The following is a 20,760-nucleotide window of genomic DNA, read 5'->3' as shown; positions in this document are numbered from 1 at the left end:
TGAAAAGCACCTGGACTGCAGGACTGAATCAGACTGAAGGTGCTAAACACTGGCAGTGTGCCATAATCAATGACTGTCATGGAGAATGTGGGACAGGGGACTACTTTTCAACCTACTGTATGTTCTGCACCACCAAACAGAATTACATTGGAAAAGATTTGGAAAATTTGTGGAAATCAGCCAAGTGGCTTACTTTTAGCTTATTGAGATAGTAGAAATTATATTAAGATCAACACAATTAAACATCATCTTTAAACACCAGTCTCTCTCTATATATATAAGCAGAGGTTAAAGGAGGGAAGAAAAGAAACGGAGAGATGAGTGGGTGGGCAGAGGGACACGTGAAGCGTGACTGTTGCTTTAACCTTCGTCACTGGCCCCTGACATGAGGACAAGACTTGAGCAGCTGCTGGCTTACCGTCAAGCATCCCATAAGGCTTTGCTCAAAGGGCCGCTGGAAGGCTCGTGGGTCTCCGCACCAGTCCAGCAGCTCTGTGGCCGCCGTCTGGAAATTGGCCGGATTCTGTAAGTGCTGTTTGAAGAGAAGAAATCAAATAGTGCATGGTTAATATATTGACGTTTTTAACCATAAAACTTCAATGCGACACACGTTAGCAATTAAATATCATAATATTCTGTTTACACAGAGAAAAACTACACATGCAGGGATTCAAGGATGAGCATCAGTAAGTTCATCCACCTACAAAAATATTTCCACAAAATGATGATTTAGAAAAGCATTAAAAAAAGCGTTTTCTCTTAAATGGAATCCTCATGTCCATCTAAACCTGTACAATAGAAGTCAATAGTAACCAAAAATGACTGGTTAACATTTGCTAAATATTTTGTGCTCCACAGAAGAAGAAAAATCATACAGAGATGAGGTGAGTAAATTATGACAGAATTGTCACGTTTGGGTTAATTATCCTTTTCATTTTCTTTTAATAAAATGATGAGCTTCAGATTTTAAATGTAGTATATATTCAGGGGTGCACATAACTTTTGGTCTGGTTCTCATGCGAGCACCTGGAGAAGCTGTCGTCCTCACTTTCCTCCTGACTGCTCTCCTCACTATCTTCTTTTCTCTCGAACATGGTAGATGATGATGATGATGATGATGATTTTTTATTAACATTAATGAACAAGACAACAACAGGAATATTAGGCTGCTGTCACCGACCGAATGCACGGACTGAATATACTGACACAAATCCGGTTTCTTCCTCAACTGTTCAACTTCTTTCTCAACTTATGACATAACCGAGAGAATACTTGTCGAGATCGGTATTTTGACATAATTTTGTGAGTATGTGTTTGTTCAAGCGCAAGTAAACATGAAAGAGGAATAAATTCAGTGTTCGAGCGCTGTCTGAAACGCTTTCTCTCTCTGCGTGCGCGCGATAACAGATAACAGTGTGCGAGACCTAGTTTTCGCCTCTTCTTCCGCGTTTAAAAACATTTGAATCTGTAAAGTGGCAAGACAAAACATGTACAAATGATAAACTTTCACATTATGATGGTTAAACTTTAACCTGGCTCCGTCCTCCTACGTACTTCCGCTCAATTTTAATTTTCCTTCAGTACGTCGTCTAGGTTTGCGGTGTATTCTTGGGTTATCTCCGGTCAATTTTTATCTGTCCAATCAGCGAACAGAGGGAGTGGCTGAGAACGATGAGGTTGAGGTCGTGCGCTAGTTTGAGTTGAAGTTTTGTCACGACCAAACGTTAGCGATTGAGAGTGGCTCTGGGCAGATCCAATAGTTTTAAACTTCAACAGAGTACCCGCCTTTAACGCTTGTCAATGGAGAGTCCAACCTCTCTGTACAAATGAAATGTACAAGAGTCTGGTAGGACCAGACTAGTTAAACTTAGCAGTTAATCCACGAATCACATGCGTGCTGAACCGTGGGGCCTGGTCCGTTCGGATCACTGATCAACTGCGATCCGTTGCACCCCTAATAATTAATGAACACACTTATCATTATGATTGCTATCTTACCAGAGAAGGAGAAAAATCCTACTCCAGTAAGTAAACGTCCCTGTCCCCCAAAATATTGGTACTCAAAAGCGCTTCCCTCCACGTTTTCTGGTTCGCCTCATTTATTTTTACCACGCACGCGCACCAGTTATGTGTACCCCTGTATATATTTCACACAGCCAAGTGCTCCTGCTCCCCCTGGCCTTTGACTTGGTGCATCTGCACAGTCCTGCAAGAACCCAGCCGGTAACCCAAGGCCTCCTGGTCTGAACGCAGCTGTGCATTCTGGGACAGATCCACTCTGCTGACAAAGAGCTCAGTGTGCTTCAAGGCCTCCTCACACACCGCAGTACGTCCTAATCCAGACTCTTCATCATCTTTTGTCCACTAAGATGTAATAGATCTGCACCTCTGAAAGCCATATTCAAGCAGGCCGGCCAATAAGGCGAGCACAAGAGGGGGGGCTTTGTGGCAGAATTGAATGAGAAAAGGCTTATTCTCTTTTCCCTACGATTTTTTTATTTATTGAGCGCCGAGGTTGTTTATCCTCCCCTCAGGACTGCCCTCCCCCAACCCAAACTCTCCAGCGACTGGTGGCGCACAAGACATGACAAGAAATTTAAACAAACGAGCAATCTGTACACCCTCTTCAGAGCCTTTGCACGTTTAACGCTCCGGCAATGTTTGGCCGCTCTGAGGAGGAGACTGCGCACTTTGAAGACCATTATACTCCGACGGACACCTCCTCTTCCCCGGCTTGCAGCGAAGGAAGCGTCATTGTCTTCCAAGGGCGGCAGAGGTCGCCATTTGAATGAGAGGCTTTGGTGTGTGTGTGTGTGTTGACAAAGAGCTCATTTGACAAAGAGCCAATGTCTACTGCCGCAGAACCCTGCTGAGTAAATCCTGCACAGCATAAGGGATATGCAGGTAGCGAACGTTCCCCCTCTCGTCGCAAAAAAACCCTCAATTTTGAGGAAGGCAATTCTTTGTTTAAACGAACATTCTGATGTCTGGGTCCAACTGCACGATTATCAGGAAAGAGAGGAGGTGATGAAAAGCTCGCTGTTGTGATGGTGGGCACTCAGAGCAGTGTGTCAGCAACGGAGGGTTTTTGGCATGATCGCAACACAGGTGTTAACGTAACCGTGGCCAAATCTCAGCACTCCACCTTTCCCCTGCCAAGCACACGGTGTCCAAACAGGACCTCTCCACCTCAGGGCAGCTCTGTGTGTTGTGAACAGTCACTCCAGAGGCATTAAATCATGTTGCTTGACCTGGTCTGGACATCTACAAATCTGATCATTTATACTGCAAATCACTGTATAGAAATATAAAGGGGCTGTTTAATGGAAGATTTTTCTTGCTGTTTTCACAGTCCAGTTATAGTAAATGAGATTCAACAACACATCACTGTGAAGTAAGCGTTACAATATTTACATACACCATTCACATAAATGGAAAGCATGGAAATATATATATATATATATATATATATATATATATATATATATATATATATATATATATATATATATATATAAAAAAACATTTGATAACATAAAAAAAAAAATTATACATTTCTATTTCTATAAATATATCTTTTTTTTTCCATAGAAACACTTCACTAAAATATTTAATAATAATAAAATTGTCTAGGAAATTATTCTTTAATCCAGATTTCCCAGTTTTCCGGTTTTGCAAAGTAAAAAAAAAATACACTTAAGTACACACAATAGCCTACACACACAAATATATAAATATATATATATATAGTGTATTTTTTTAAACTACATTCCTGTTTCTGGAGCAAGAAATCCAGACTAACATTATGGACTATTATAATATGTATATAATAAGATGTAAAGAATATGACTGTAAATTGACAAAATTTTATTTACTAAATTAAGTAAATAAAACTCATATTAGGTACTTTTATGGAAAGAAATCTTCAAATTATTCAACCACGTTCAAGACTCCACTCAGACAAAAGGTCAGGATCTTGAAATCTTAAGGGGCAACTGCTCTCATCAACTAATCTGTCAGAGGAAATCCCTGAGCACGAGTTCATTTCATCAGTCCTACACGGGACATGGACCATGAATAACTGCCTCCTCCAGCATCAGAATACTCCTCAGCAAATTTGTATTCATGTTCCATGTGAATGATAATTTCTTCTTGCTTAAGAAGAAAAGAAAGACTCTAATTAAACTGAGTCGCTGTGGCATGTTTCACTTATTATTTCTAATCATTAAATTCCTCCTCGTGTTCTTGATGGAGAATGAGCCAAGAGAATTGTTCTGATCATCCACAAGTTCATCATGCATTCAAAGGTAAACAATGTGAATGATGAGAGTTTCAGTTTTAGTAAGTTAGCAGAATAAACTGAAGCTGTACAAATAAAGAAAAGAAAACGGAGAAAATGGGGCCACTATTCACAGATGCCAAAAATGTATTCAATGTTAATATATATATATATATATATATATATATATATATATATATATATATATATATATATATATATATATAGCATTGTTTAATATGTAGTCAATAAAACTAACAACAAATTTGTAGGAAAAATGTATTTGGGTGAGTGTGTGATTCAGTTCAATGCAACAGTTCGCCTTGAGTTGATTGTGATGTCAGTCTGCTCCTCTCAGACAGAAGAGGATCTCATTTTGTGTGATTGACAGCTATTGGCTGCTGACTGCTCAGTGTGCGGTGCTTTAACTGCTGTTGAGGAAGCCCGCAATGAGAAAACAGAGGAATTCTGTAGGAAGGGCTCCGTAAACGAAACTCAGATGGCAGTTTGAGAGACTGGTTGTATGAGAATAGAGAAAAAAAAGTCAAAGTCAAGAGAGAAAATGGTCCATTTGATCGACATTACAATCACAACATGCTGATGGCTTCAAGTGGGTGTTAGTCATGAGATTGGACATAATGTTTTACACTTCTGTCATTATAACCAACTGAGTAAAGTTGAGGGAAGAATAGATTGTATGACAGGCAGGCGTATGATTGAGTGACAGGATGACAGAATGATGAAAGGAGGGAAACGGGACAGAGAGGAAAGGAAACACCCCTATTAGATTTAAAGAGTATCAGGTTTTTGACATACGGACGTCGCAAACATTGGAACATTTACTAATTGTCAACATATTGGCATTTACATATAGATCTAGAGGTCATTTACAAATGGAAGTCTTAAAGGTACAGTAGCAAAAAGACAGTAGGCGTGTGTCCACCAGCTCTTTTGAAAACACCTTTTTGCGAGCACCTGAGAGTGCTTCTGCGTTCCAGCGTTTGTTTGTTTTTTCAGTTGAGACGCTATATGATACAGAATATCAGCAGAACTGTTATTTGTTCGCATATAGTTTGTTCCTGGATATAAAAATGTTGACACAATATAACGTTTTTGCTCTGGCACTAGTTTTGGATGCAGAGATGTGCTTGTTGCTGTCATTTGTTATTGTATTTACAAGCAGAATGTGACGGTTGGTCGTGTGCTATTTGTCCCGCCCCTACTCGGGTAAAAAGTGACAGTGATGGTTTTACCCAAAGTTGAACATTCTTGAACTCTCGGCGACCGGTAAAAAAATGGCGAGCACCTCCTCAGCTGCTGCCGTTTTAAAAATGTGGCACTCCCATTGAAAACAATTGGAAAAACACTGGCCTTTGGAAAAAAACACTTTGGTGGACACACGACCTAAGGGTCAGAAAAACAGTGTGAAACTACAGTATATTACTGATGTTGGTGCAAAAAAAAAAAAAAGAAGAAGATAAAGCATACTTCCAAATACAAATACTGTCTCTGCTTAAATTGAGCTCACTGGGACGGACAGCAGTCCTGGAGGCAAAACCACTCTAAATGTGCCATATCAATATGATTAATGAGCAGCAATCGATTGTGTTTTGTCTTTAGTTTTAATCAGGCAAAAAGGAGATAACAGTATCATTTGTAACCAATTAAATAGGCTCAGAAATTCAATGGATTCTTACATGCTGTAGACATGATCTTATTAACGCTAAGACTCGCCTAATATGCAGAGACCACAAAGCCTAGCAGAAAATGGTCGACATGAAATATTCTGTCTGTATGTCACATATTGGCATGCCACATATTTACATAAATCTGTCAAGAGAAGCATAATGTCACACCAACACAGCACACTGCAATTATCAAAGAATCATAAGATATAGTATTGGGTCATATCTACTCTCTCTCTCTCTCTCTGTGTGTGTGTGTGTGTGTGTGTGTGTGTGTGTGCATGCGTGCGTGTATGTGTGTGCGTGCGTGCGTGTATGTGTGTGCGTGTGTGTTTAAAACAGTTGAGCTGCTCAATATTTATGTGAAACCCCTGATAGATTTGTTTCAGGATTATTTGACAAATAAAAATAACTTTAAAAGTATATAATACAGTAGAAGTCTATGGCATGTCTGCATATGTGTGTGTGATGTGATGCGTGTGTTTGTGTACACAAGAACAAGCAATCAGCTGATAGGAGATGCTTGGGAAATAGAAGAGGACGACAACAGAGTTCAGACTCCAACCATATTCAGCAACCTGATATGAGCCAAGCTAATGGTGAACATTGAGAGACTGTGGAACAATGAACAGACAGACAGACAGACAGACAGACAGTCATTGTATCACTGTGGTTCTTTTCTCCTCACCTGTTTGATGCACAGCAGCCTGTCATTGGTCTGCTGTATGTGCCTGTCCATCGAAGGAATCGAGTTCATCTTGACTGCTGCCTCTTTCTCTCTACCTGGAAGCCATTAAAGTTCTTCTCTCTGAAAAATGGACAGACAAAGAGAGGAGTGTGTCAGGCTGGGAGAAAAACGGGAGAGCACTTCAGCGCAAATCTGTGATCTCCTCACACGCTCAACAAGGCCCTGAAAGACACTGAGTGCTCAGATGACATTTCAGTAGTGGCTGAGGAGGAGCCGTCCCATCCATCTTTCTTGTTGACGTTGTAACTTTGACACTCCTCTCAGCTTCTTACAAGTAAAGCGCAACCGTGATCTTCACAAATCAGTAAGGATGGAGCAGAAGAAGTGTGAGTATGTCATGTGCTGAATGGAAGTGTACGTACACTCCAATCAGACCTCTACAAATGCCTGAACCCCATCATTACACGCTGCTAAAGGTATCAGGCCTTACATTCAAGGTTATCAATTTATCCGCAGCGGGCTGATTTACAGTTGCGTTCGCTGGCAAATAAACACGAGGTCCCGTGGCCAGCGCTGTAACTCACTGCGCCGACACGCGGAAGGATTAATTGGTGAGGAACGGGAATGTCGGGACTTCATCTCTCATCTGACCACTTTACTGCCATCACTCTTAAAATTCCAAGGCACTAATGTGAAGCAGAAAAAAAAAAAAAACAGGCAGACAGCAAAATTCCCCCACCACCCACTGCAGCGGCCTGATAAAGCGCTCTTCAAATATCTCGGCTCTGTGCGTGACAGGACGGGGAGAGTCTCCCGCTCTCGGGAGGGTTAGATAGTGCCCTATATATGTTAAAGCAGTCAGTGCATTTCAGGAAGTGATGTCGGGACAGGTATTAAGAGTGCTTTCTTAAGCCCACATGAAATGTTTAAGCATGTAAGTCACGGATGAGACGGCATGCCCGGTACCTGCATAATAAAAGTGTGCTGAACCCACAACGTCAGATTCATACAACAGCAAAACATGCTCCAATTTGAGCCTAAATCACCACCAAATGTGCACCTGACTGCAATCACTTCAGAATAATAATAATAATTAATAATCAGTATTTTGTTAACCAGTATTTTTTTAAATAAAAATCCTTCTCCTGAGAAGAAAAATTTTGTTCTCTGGGAACAATAAGACAAGTAGGCCTAAACGTCAAAGCATAAACACTACATTTAGTTAGAGTTCACTACCGGTCCATTCAAAAGGTTGGGGTCTGTAAGATAAAAAAAAAAAGGTCACTAAGGCTGCATTTATTTGAAATTTGCATTATCATATATTTGCATTTATTATATAGATTATATATCTATTATATATCATAGCATTATCTATAGCCTATTTAGATAATGCTATGATATAATAGATATAGAATTATATTATATTATATAATAATAATAATTATTATTATTATTATATTATTAGTAGTATTAATCTATATTTTATATATTATAATAATATTTTGATAAATCTCCTTTCTGAATTAAAGCATTGAAAAAAATCTCACTGAAAAATCTCACTAAAAAAACTATATTCTCTCTAAACAAGTCATATCTTATGCAATTCTTCTTCTAAATTAAATATAATTAAATTATATTTATATATATATATATTTTAAGGAAAATTATGGATAAGAATTTTTGTTGTTTTGTTGTTTGTCACTTGAATGCAAATGCAAATTGCTCTGGATATAAGGGAGTACTCTTTTGGAGTAAATGTAATGCTAATTTGCTCTGTAATGTAATGTAATGCTAAAAACGCTCTGACAGGCTTTGGGTCGGTGTGTCTGCAGTGACGATCAAAGGCCAGCAGGTGTCTCTCTCTCTCACACACACACTGCAGCCCTGCCACCCTGACCATCAGCACCACCACAAATAACTGCTGAGTGTTCCTTTAAGCCTTTACAAGCGCTACAAATCCTCTGCTCCAACCCACTAACAGGGAACGCTCAAACCAGAGGCTCGCCTGTCTGACCTTGTGGCTATTGATTAACTATTTCCCTCCTTACCCCGCTGTCACTCTCACCTCCAGCCACGAGCAGTGAGAGGAAGAATGCTCTCACTCTCCTCCTCCTCCTCTTTCGTGAGACGGCTTTTGTTTGTTGTGCAAACTCTAAGCTATACGGGCTTCAAGAGGGTGATGATGACATGAAAACATCATTACAGTGGCTGCTGAACATCCTGATCTATGACGTCAGAGAGCCGTAAAGCAGAGCCTAGAGTCCAAAACTCCACACAGCTTGATCACGCATCCCTCTCTCTCTCTCTCTCTCTCTCTCTCTCTCTCTCTCTGTCACTCTCTCACCCCTCAGGCAATGAAGGCTGGAAAAACACCAGTTATATAACACACCAACTACCTCAATGAAAACAAACTCTTGTTCTCATTATTCAAAGAGAAGCAGAAGCTAGCCATGGACTCACTCCAAACTGAAAGTTTACAGTCAGATACTTGGTCATGATGGTAGCATTTCACTCAAATCACATATCCTTTAATATATAATAATATTATCACACACACACACACACACACACACACACACACACACACACACACACACACACACACACACACACACACACACACACACACACACACACACACACACACACACACACACACACACACACACACAGCTAAACAAAAGAATGAGTGCATTATTAAACATTACAAATTATTATTAAAAAAAAATAACATGTCATTTAAAAAATATATATATATTAAGGTTATCCATTAAAACATTACTTAAAAAAAACTAAATAAATGAATTTGACCAGCATTAATAACAGAATAAAAAACTTGGTGAAACCAATGACTGTTGTAATTGACCAATATCAGATATTAGAAAATCACAATATTTTGTGGAATTCACACCGTCAAACCATATAAAAATGAGATGAGGTGCTGATATCCAGGTATTAGGAAGTAAAACAGCAGGGTAGAGAACCTAAATCTCTAAAAACAATAGGATAAATCATATCAGATGAACGAGACTAGACAAAATTCTTACTGTCAGAACAAAAACAAAAGCAAGGAAGTGAAGTACAAAAAACATGTTGTTTTTAATCTTCGGAAAGGTGGGGTCAGAAAGAGGGCTGAGAGAGAGAGAGAGAAACCGAGAAAGACAGAGAGAGGGAGAGACGACTTATTTTGTGCAGGGAAAATTATCTCTTCATAATCAGACACGCGCCGCATGAGTGATTTTTGCATTTCCACTCACGCTTGACTCCCTTTTTCAAAAGGTAACTCTCTATAAATACCATCAGTCACTCTCTTGGGTTAAAGACAGGGATTGAGAGACTGATACCAGCCTGGAACTCAATTCAAGAAAAAGGCCAAGCTTAAAAGACGGATCATAATTACAGCTCACGCTCTGATCCGACCAAGAGATCTTCTCAAAGCAACTCGACTCATTCACGTGATGTAAACCTCTCATTTGCCACTTAAATGCATGCATAACAATAGTTCTACATAACCAGAAGTTAAACTCAATCAGTATAATGTCTTCTCAATCTTATTCTGGCCAAGTGCTGCCCACTTAGGCAGGAAAGATCATTCTGACTGACATGCAAAATGAACAATCATAACATCTTAATTTGACAACCAAAAATAAAATCTCTGCCATTTCAAAGTTTCTTTCATCATGTTGAAAATTAATTTTTGAAAAATATTGGCAAGCAAAGAAAGTTGGTGACCACTGATTTCCATAGAAATGTGTTATGTTCCATAGAAGAATATGGAATATCATATTTTGTTAACCAAGTTTACTTTTTTTACGCATCTCAAACACAACTTTTTGATTTTTAAATATTTCCCATTTGATTCCACTGACCTGTCAAACGAATCCAGTGATTAGTTCTCCATCAAAACAGTTTATAAAACTCATCTTCATATGTGAACTCTTGATTTTAGGGCATTGCATAGCACTAGCCAATCAGATTGGAACTGGTGATTTCAGCCAGGTCTTGCGCACAGTATGCCGGTCAAGTGCATGGTCTGTGGGCAGTAATATACGAGACTAGCAGGACCTGTTTGCTTTCAGCTTGGCTGATCAGAGTGCAGTCATACTAAAGATCAGACCAGACCGCCTGCAGAGAAGAGACAGAGGGAAGTGTCTCAGCACCTGTTGGTGTGACCGCCGTCGCCGAGTAACAGAGAGGCATGGGTCCACGGCAAGGGCGCCTGCGTTTGCTTGAATCGATCACCACAAACTAACCTTAAGCCACAAATAGTGGTGCCAAAAAGTATTTTATGTTTGTGGTCAGTCAGTGTGTTACTTTGTTTTCGAAGAAGTCTCTTATGCTCACCAATGCTGCTCTTATTTGATAAAAAAAATACAGTAAAAACTGAAATATTGTGAACAATTGGTTACAATTCAAATAACTGTTTTCTATCTGAATATATTTTTAAATGTAATTTATTCCTGTGATGGCAAAGCTGAATTTTCAGCATCATTACTCCAGTCTTCAGTGTCACATGATCCTTCAGAAATGATTTCTAATGTTGACTTATTATCATCAATGTTGAAAACAGTTGTGCATCTCAACTTTGTTGGGATTTTCAGGATTCAAAACAGATTTAATTTAAAATAGAAATCTTTTGTAACATTATAAATGTCTATTTAATTTTTTCTTGCTGAATAAATACATTAATTAAAAAATATATATATTTCTGAACCCAAACTTTTTTTTGATGTTATTGCATGATTGGATAACAAAATAAGAATCAAATTGCATTGGCAAACAAATGATGCTAGAGCTCATCTCTTAACTAACACTATTAAACATTGGCATTCTTTTGGTTTAAACCAATAAAAATCTATTTTTAATCAATTAATTATCATGAAGTGTGCGTTACTTGTCTTCAAAATAAAATAATATTTTGTTTTCTAAAGCAATAATCTTAATATTTTTTAAGTGTAACAACATTTTTAGGCCCACTGTGTATTCAAAAGTTCAAACTTTCACATAATTGTTTTGCCAGTCGACCAATTCAAACACCTTGTGTGAAGAAGGAACTCAAAAACTGTGTGAAATATGCAAATAGTGAAAGCTAAGCAAGCACGCAAGCGTACAGCTCTTGCACTGAAGTGTGTGGCGAGCCTGACAGTGGCCCCTGCAGACAGCACAAGGCAGCATTTGTTATGTGAGTCCAGAAAGGCAGCGTAAAGGCTCTCCACTGCTCTCTATTGTCCTGACCTAAAATGTGCCGTAATCTCCGAGCAGTCTCTCTAGCACCATATGTGTGTGTGTGTGTGCTGGCCTCCTCCTGCCCCCATCTCTCCTTTTTTCCCTCTCTTTCTCCCCCATTCTCTCCTGCCACTCAATCCACCCCTCCTCCCTCTCTCTCTCTCTCTCCAGAACCCGGGCAGCGCGCTCCTTTAACAGGCTGGGGAATGGATTCATTTCATCTAATGTGGTTTGGTCTGAAGCAGAGCCACTCACCCTGAGCAAGAGGCTCCCCACTGCAGTCATGTGTTTTCATACAAGCCAATCAACACGGCCGCACCGGCACACCATCTTCCCCCACCGCCGCCCTCCCTCCCTCTCTCTCTCTCTTCCTCTCACGCTCTCTATTTATTTCTTTCACTCACTCTACCTTCCTCTTACTCTCAAACTGACTCCCCCTTTCCGCTTTCCCCCCTCCCTTTCTGCCACCCCCTCCTTTTCTTCTTTACTCTTTACATCTGCCTGAGGCTTTCTGTTTCATTCTGGTCACAAGGCACTTAGCTACTGACTCGAGTCTGCTTTTCTGTCCCTTCACCTCTCTCCTCACCTCATCCTCCACGATATCACCGTCCCCATCCTTCCTGCTCGCTTTAATTTGTCTTTTCTGTTCCTCTTTCTATACCTGTCTCTCTCTCTCGCTCTCTCATTATTTGTTCGGAGCTCAGATCTGGAACAGAAGGTTGGTGTGGCCCATCTGTGAGCTGATCAGAGAGGGGAGGGCATATGTACAGACAGACCACCCCCATCACAAACTGCCCTGAACTAAATCTATAGTGGTCAACCTTTAAGGGGGTTGATATAGCCATGCTGATATAGCCATGTGATGCTAGCCAATGCAATCTATTTATTTGATTTTATTAAAGCAAATTATATAAACAAATGCAACAATTAAACAAACAACTTTTTTAAAGTTATATAATATGCACATACCGGTAAGTTATAAAAAATTACGTAGCCTAGTTACTTGAAATTTGTGATTATTTAATTTAAAATTTATGGTTGATATGCAGCTAATATGTAACTTAGTTACTATTATATAAAAATATGTCTATTTTTGCTCCACGACAAGACACAAATTATATATAAATTCTAAAATTATAGCCTATATAATTCTACTTATATAAGTTAGTACTTTTTTGCTGTAATGTTTAGATATGTCAATGACAAATAATATTAATATATTTTCTATCAAAAGATGTGTGTATGTGTATATATATATTTATTTTTTGTTTTGTCAATGGGCATTGGCAATAATATTTGTATTCAAAGAGATGTTAAAAGTATAAACTGGTGCAAAATATACAAATCTAAATATAATGTTAAAAGCATAAACAAAACTATACAATTATTAAAATTGCTTTAAAATGATACAATTATTACATTAACACAATAGATATCAGCAACATTAACACTTATACCCGTGTAAAAGCATGCTTGGAACATTGCTAAGTCAATCAAAATTGAGGACTAGAACTAACTGTTGCATAATCCGGGACATACCATTGTGTACAGTAGACTTTTATCCAAGAATGGAGAAAATGGAACTAACCGATATCTATATGGCCACTCATATTATTATGAACGCTCACATCTGAAAATGTTTAACACTGTGATTCTTCATGCACTGTATTTCTTCACGATTCCTTTACACTTCTGTAGAAGCGTAACGACCTCAGTCGGTTTGACCTTGCCCTTGAGTAGGTGAATGAAAAGCACATCACTAACAGAGGGCGAGTATGGCTGCCCTGAAAATAATGTCAACCCAGCGTTTCCTATGTGAAGGGAGCAAAATGGATCCTGGCCTCATACTGAGCTGCTGCTGGGCCGCTGCACAGATAATATCCACTTTAATTTCTCACCTGAGGGGAAGTTCTCACGAGGGAGCTGCTGACGCCAGGTTAGGGATGTGACAGCCATTTTTCATCAGCTCACCGCATGATGCCAACACAAAATAACCTTTTTCTACAAATCTGAGGTCAGTTTGGATTTTTATATCGTGTTTCAGTGTTATTTAATCACTAAACCACCTTTCCACAGTGTTCATTTAGACACCCTGAACCTCACTACACAGAAACAATTACGACATCAATCTTTCAAGTCAATTAATTACCCAATATAGAGAGAGTGATGAAGAAAATAAACTCGTACACCGGCAACCATCCCTGCGGCTTGTGCACTTCCCAAAACGGGCAGCCAGTTTTGAAATTGTCCGCAGCTGTTTAACCATTTGATATTTGAGAGCGTTTGGCGTCTATAAATATTGAACAGCGGTACGGTGCCAGGGGTCTCTACAATGGCAGGTATGTGTCACCAGATACCCCAGGACAATCCCGTCATGCCATGAATACGTTGGGGGAAACAGAGACGGTGTTTCTAGGGCGATTTGTGAACTCACTCTCCCTTCTGCTCTCATTCCTCGGTGTCTGCTCACTTCAGCTCTGATTCACTGCGCAGGGCAAGACCAGAGCTGAGAAAAACTCCAGCTATCTCAGATAAGAGCTCCGTGGGTCTGTGTGGCGCTCGGCCCGTCCAACTCCAGACGGCAACAAATCACTGTGTGCGTAAATCACGATTTAACCCTTCGCTCTTATCAACAAACTGCCCAGGATTGCCAATCATGGCTGTTGGTGTGTGCATCTTTGTGAGGCTGAGCAAAAGCATGTCCAGCATTCCAAACAATATTCTCTCACCCTCCTTTGGCTCATCCTGAGATTCTCTCATTTGTCAGAGTTCGCCAACTGCCAGGCCTGGACAGCCCTGTGTAAATAAACCAGGAAGTGCGTCCATCTCACAGGCGGTTAGAGTGGCAGGAGCAGTAAACCCGTTCAAGTAGGACTGCTTCGGTTACATTATTCCTTTGCATTATACGAGGAGTATAAAACAGTGGTTCTTAAACCTTTCAGGTAGTGGACTATGTCAGTAAAAAAAAATAAGTGTGGATTAACTAACAAACCAAATGAGGGGAAACCACCAACTACCGGTAACTCAAAACAACTTCCTACAGTTTTAGATGAATGTACATCACAGCTCGGAAATAGTAGTCCATAATTGAGCCAAAATGCTGTTTTGCTCGCACTGAAAATAACTTGACCGGTAAATCACAAATCACAAGGTTATTTACATAAACCTTCATACTCAGTTAATTAATTTTAATGATTTAATTTAGACCACATTCTAAAGTTTGGAGTCGTTTTAGAAATTACTTCTATGTAGCAAGAAAACATTCAATTGATCAAAGTAAAGAATAAAGATGACAGTAAATACTTTAATATTATTTTTTTTTTAAATCAAATATAACAGTAGCTACTTTTTTAAAAGCTTTGTATTAATCAAAGAAACCTGATGTCTCAAAAAATGCATACAAATATTAAGCAGCACAACTGTTTTCAACATTGAAAATAATAAGAAATGTTTCTTGAGCATCACATCAGCGTATTAGAATTTCTGAAGGATCACAATTTCTGAAGACTGAAGTAATGATGCTGATAACTGTGAATTGTCTGTTTGATCAAATAAATGCAGCACTTATTGAGAATAGGACACTTTTAAAAACTTTTAAAAATCTTAAAGACCTCAAACTTTCGAACAGTCTATCAGTTGATTAGTTCCGTGTTGGTCTTCTAATTGTTATTAAAAACAATTCTTAAAATTATAATGATAAAATAATTGACAAAAAGCACCAACATTGATTCAATTGAATGATTAATTTCCCATTTCATTTTTCTTAATAAACTTGTTTTTAAGGATCGTATAAAGCAAATCGAAATACACTGTAGTTTTATATTTGTTTCTGTATATTTTCATTACCATTACTCCAGGCCCTGGTTATGAAAGGATGGTCAGGTCTTCAAAAATCAGGTCACAGTGAGACACATGATTGTGAATCTTATGTGCTGTTCCCATCTAAAAATAGCCCCTAATGCACATCAAGGCAAGGAAGCTACTGAGCATCTCTCAGAGCATAAAAGACGCCTTCACATGGATTCAGAAGTCGTGTGAGGTGAATGCTTGTCATGTGAGAGCTACAAAGATTTCATACGTTTACATAGCAATTTACTGCTTTAAAAAGAGAGAACTTAAGACTTGGCTGCAATATGAAAACTTTAGAAGTTTACTACACCAATTTATTATTTCTGTGGTATCATTGAAAGAAAATGCAGTCTTTCATGAGGATGTATAAACGCTGAGATTTCTAATTTAGGGTGACAGCAGAGAGGAGGAATTCCAGGCCGGGCTTTTTAGAACAAGAAAAGAGAGAGAGTAATTTATGTTCCAGCACTGTTGGTAAAAGTGTATGGCTGTATTTCAGGCTGAGGGGAAGAGAGCTCCGGCTCTGTCTGAGAGCTCAGCAGAACAAAACATTGGGTTTGTGGACCGTGAGTGAGAAGTAGAGCTGACAGGCCGGTGTAAACCGAACCCTGCAGGCAGCAGACCAGCTTGGCTGTTGCCGGACACCTCAGGGCTCCTACTGCTGAAGAGGTAAGCTGAGAAATTCCACGGCTTTCTGTTTCAGGCCTGCCCTAAAAGTGCTGAAACATCAGCAACTGTAGTCTACCGCTGGGCTCTGAGCTCTATCACTCACTCACTGAAGGACAGGAGCTCTCTCTCCCATGTCAGAAGATCCAAAAACAATACAGTTTGTACAAATTTCTAATGCCAATAGCTACAGGGAAGGGTGATCGTTTTATTTATCTTACTTACGTTTCATTAATGTATAATCTCATATAAAAAATATATATATAAAAAAAGAATCAAATGAGACTATTGTTATTATCAATGTTGAAAACAATGGTGTGCTGCTTTTTTTGCGGAAACCGTGATGACTTTTTCAGCATACTTTATTCAATAGAGAAAAAAAAACTGCATTTAAATAGAAATCTTTTGTAACATTATAAGTGTCTTTACTTGATCAATTTTATGTAACTTTAAAAAGGTAAAAAAATAAAATTTTATTGTCAGAAAATAACTATTAAAGCGTTAGTTCACCCAAAATAAAAAATTCTTTCATTAATTACTTTTATGATGCCTTTACTACCTTTCTGGAGTTTGAAAGTGGTAGTTGCGTAGACTGTCAATGGAGGGACAGAAAGCACGCAGGTTGCATTAAAAAGATCATCATTTGTGTTCCAAAAAATGAACAAATGTCTTACAGGGTTTGGAACAACATGAGGGTGAGTAACTAATGACATAAATTTCATTTTTGGGTGAATTAACCCTAATTTGATAGGGGTTGAACAGCGGTTTTATATCACTTATGTTAGTAAATTTGCATCCAAACAAAAACTGATCACAAAAAAAGCACATTATGTAAAAGATGTTGCCCTGATTTATACAAGATAACGGATAAAAAAAAATACATAAATAAAAATCACAAAGTGATGCAAATACAGCCACGCGCTTGCATACTGTTCACAACCGAGACTAACATTTGTCAAAAATCTCCCAACATCCGACCTCCTGCTCAGCAGCTCCTGCTGTGCCAGAGTTTTCTTTTGCTTTATAAGACAAATCTAATTAGTGTGAAACTCCAATTAAATGAAAAGAAATCTATTAGCGGCACACACAAAAAAACCTTCAGGAATAGAACTTGTCAATAGGGTGTAACTCTGCAACTCGGTATTGGTTAAAAAAAATAATATATGGTGATGAACCCAGCTGAGTGAAAATACAGTGTTTTAATTATCTCACTCTCTAATTAAAGAGACTGATCAATGGCACAGTGTTTATAGCTCATAGCTGCTACACCTGTTTACAAGTGCTTTGTCTGGGGGCTACAGAACTGTACAGCAGCTTAGAAAGGAGGTTTTGCTGTTTGGAAAGCACTCCGATTGCACAGCTAATGGGATCAATTTGAAATTGATTGACATCAAACTCACAATTAGCACATGATCTTCTGGCTAGGCCGTGTTTGTTTAAGTAGAGGCCAGGCCTGTCGGGGAAAAAAGCATAGTTGATCAGCAACATAGATCAACCACCCTCACAGAGAAGCATCATCAACTCATTTTTGAGAACATACTGTAAGAACAATCTTTTAATGAGGCTTTTCCATTGTGCATTGTGATATATATATTATCTCTACTGTTAACTATTAACACTGCTAAATGCATAAAAAAAATATTTTTCTATTTCTTTTTCTTCAATTAAGAAATTAATCTCCAGTCCTCATGTGGAAGTGGCTTCTGGCAAGGGAGAAATACATGAACAAAACAGGGCTAGAGTGCTTTTGTCATCTGTACATGCCAGCGAAGACAGAAACGAGGACGCGGAGGGTGGCGGCAAAGTGTCAGACTTTCACAAAGAAAATCAACTTGTGCAGTGTCGCCTGGAGCACGCAGTCGCACACGCAGTAGGCTAGAATCAATCCGGGCGACTGCGACTCAGCCCCCGTGGATTAAGATTTAAATTGAGGCCCATCTACTCTGTCACTAAAATGGATATTGTATCCTTTATGCAGGAAGTAGGGAATTACGGCATCCTTCTATCCCCCCTTTACTGCTCTTGACAGATAAGTGGTGCAAGCAAAGCTGCATTGCACAGTCGCTGCTTTTCAAAACCAGCGGTCGTTTTCATCTAGGCACGGGAAAATAAAGCAAGGGATGGCCTGGTCTGCGAGGGACGTATGCTCCGCTGTTCCTTTTAAAACCTTGCATGCTGTGAACCGGCTCAAATAAATATCCCCAAAGGCATCCTTCATTCAAACACTCTCCTTCAAACAGCGGCGTGCCAAGAAATAGCGCCATCATGGCACTCAAACTCTGTTTCCGACACGCTCTCTCTCCCATCTTTTCTACTTCCTCCCTACCCGGTTGCCTCTGTGTGGCCATGTGGTCGGTGTAGCTGAAAGGTCAGTGGTGGGTAATTTGTTTTTAGCTATGCAGACAAGCCTCACAACACACACGGCCAGGTAAACCAATTACACCCTGACATGAATTGCCATGACAAACAGCCTCCGCACACAAGCGCCACGGCCATTAGCGGTCAGGCCACTGTCCTCCCTCTTGGAGAAGAGCACCCGACCCACCTCGGTTAGCTCTTTCTCATTAGATGACCAGGAGATCATTAACCAACACCTACTGTAACCAACTAGAGGTTCATATTTGTTATACAGAGCCATTTAAACACCATGAAATGTACAAAATATGGAATAAACCATTCATCCGTGCACTTGCATTTTTATTTATGTGCCCTCTTAACCTTTTATCAAAATAACTTCCCGTCTTTTTTACGAATCGCATCTCTTCTCTTCTCTGATGACGTGTTCACAGGCGCGAGGCGGGACAATCTATCGCTCACATGAGTTCACAGCAATAGCAAACCACAACCATCCAACAATCCAATCAATTCCCGATGGACAAAATCAAGTCCTGCCTTACATTTTTTTTTTTTGTGTGATGCTTTTACACTCAGGTATACGTCACGCCAGGGAAGAAACAGCTATCAAAACTTGCGTTTCATGCCGACTTTAAATGAACCAAGCTGTGAGCTGATTGACACAAATGTTCATGCTAAAATAACTGTTATATATATAATAACTGTCTTGCCATTTGGCAAGACCTTTATCATTTGGATTCCCAGAATTACAGCCAACAGCTTGAAAAGAACATCCTTTTGGTATTCAAAATATGTGACTAGATAAATACGAGCACAGGATGGATTTGGTCTGGATTTCATGGCATTAGTGATATGAACTGATGCTATTTTTCCTCATATGATTTTTAATAAAGCTCTTCAGCCTTTTTTTTTTTCTCGGTCCGTGCGTGTGTGTGTGTGTCCGTGTGTGCGCAATGTCTGGTACCACCTTGTGAAAAAAACAACAGCTTTCTTGGCATTCGTTAAAAATCCTCCAGAGAAAAACTCAAGCTATGCCTGGCAGCCACAGCTTTATGGATGCGAGCAATTTCAGCCGCATGTTTGCAAAACAGCATGTCATCATCGCTGCTGTTAATCAAACACACTCCCTCATCTACCCCCACCGCACACCCGCATACTGTCCTTCTCTCTCATGCTCCGGGGCTGCCATTTGACTCGCGGCTCCTAAGTATCCATGTTAAATCTGTTACCTTGCATCCCGCCCCCCCGCCCCCCCCCCCCCGCACACCAATCCTCCTTGAAATTAATTACATGAGTGAGCAGCACTTTTACACTCACTAACTGGCCATTTCTGTAGTCGGCTAGGGAGGGCTCTCCTGTACTCCATTCACTGGCCCTGAAGCAGCCCTCGGCCTCCCCTGCCAGTTACTATGGCAACAATGTTCTTTCAGCACTTGCAAAATAATGAAGACAATGTGTTTTCCATTTAGATTAGTTTTTGGCGCGGCGGTGATACAGAGTGTCCATCTTAGCACCTCTTTCATGGCTGATACGATGCAATAAAAATGGCTCTCCCGGCCTCAAACACAGGTTTACCTTTACTATCGGCCAGATAGCTGGTGTGCGATACTGGCGATTTTCTTCTTCACTTAACACAACTGTTTAATTACTTGCTGAGAGAGTGAAAGATCAAGTCAGTGTGAGGGGAACAAAGGAGGAAGACTGTTCAATTCAGCTATTGCAGCTACAATGATGAGGGAAATATTACGATTTTTCAGTGAATGAAATATGGTTAGACAGAGTCACAAAATAAATCAGGGAAAACATTTATTATTTTTATTAAAAAAGTATTGTTAAAATATTAAAATATGGTGATAAAAATGCTTTATAAAATGTTACAAATATTTATTTTTATAATAATATCATATTTATAATAATGAATAATGATACAAATGTTTAATATGCGGAATAAACAACAAAGCAATGCTTCAAAAAGTTACACTAAGAAACAACAATTATCCAATTGCAACAGC

At 39.4% G+C, this 20,760-nt stretch overlaps 1 protein-coding gene across 3 annotated transcripts in view; it reads right to left on the bottom strand.

Moving 5' to 3' along the window:
• The window catches only part of zmiz1a (zinc finger, MIZ-type containing 1a), a 132,690-nt gene that overhangs the window by 36,585 nt on the left and 75,345 nt on the right, over positions 1–20,760 (bottom strand). For all 3 annotated transcript variants that reach the window (XM_079636055.1, XM_079636054.1, XM_079636056.1), the window contains 2 exons: positions 6,653–6,772; positions 419–532 (listed from right to left, as the gene is read on the bottom strand). In XM_079636055.1, the coding sequence (XP_079492181.1) occupies positions 419–532; positions 6,653–6,721 (183 nt within the window). In that variant the 5' untranslated portion in view covers positions 6,722–6,772. The remainder of the gene's footprint in view (positions 1–418; positions 533–6,652; positions 6,773–20,760) is intronic.

The sequence above is a fragment of the Phoxinus phoxinus genome (genome assembly GCF_949152265.1).
Source record: "Phoxinus phoxinus genome assembly, chromosome: 14".
NCBI lineage: Eukaryota > Metazoa > Chordata > Actinopteri > Cypriniformes > Leuciscidae > Phoxinus > Phoxinus phoxinus.
Note: the sequence above shows the minus strand (reverse complement) of the source record. Positions and strands in the feature narration are given on the sequence as shown.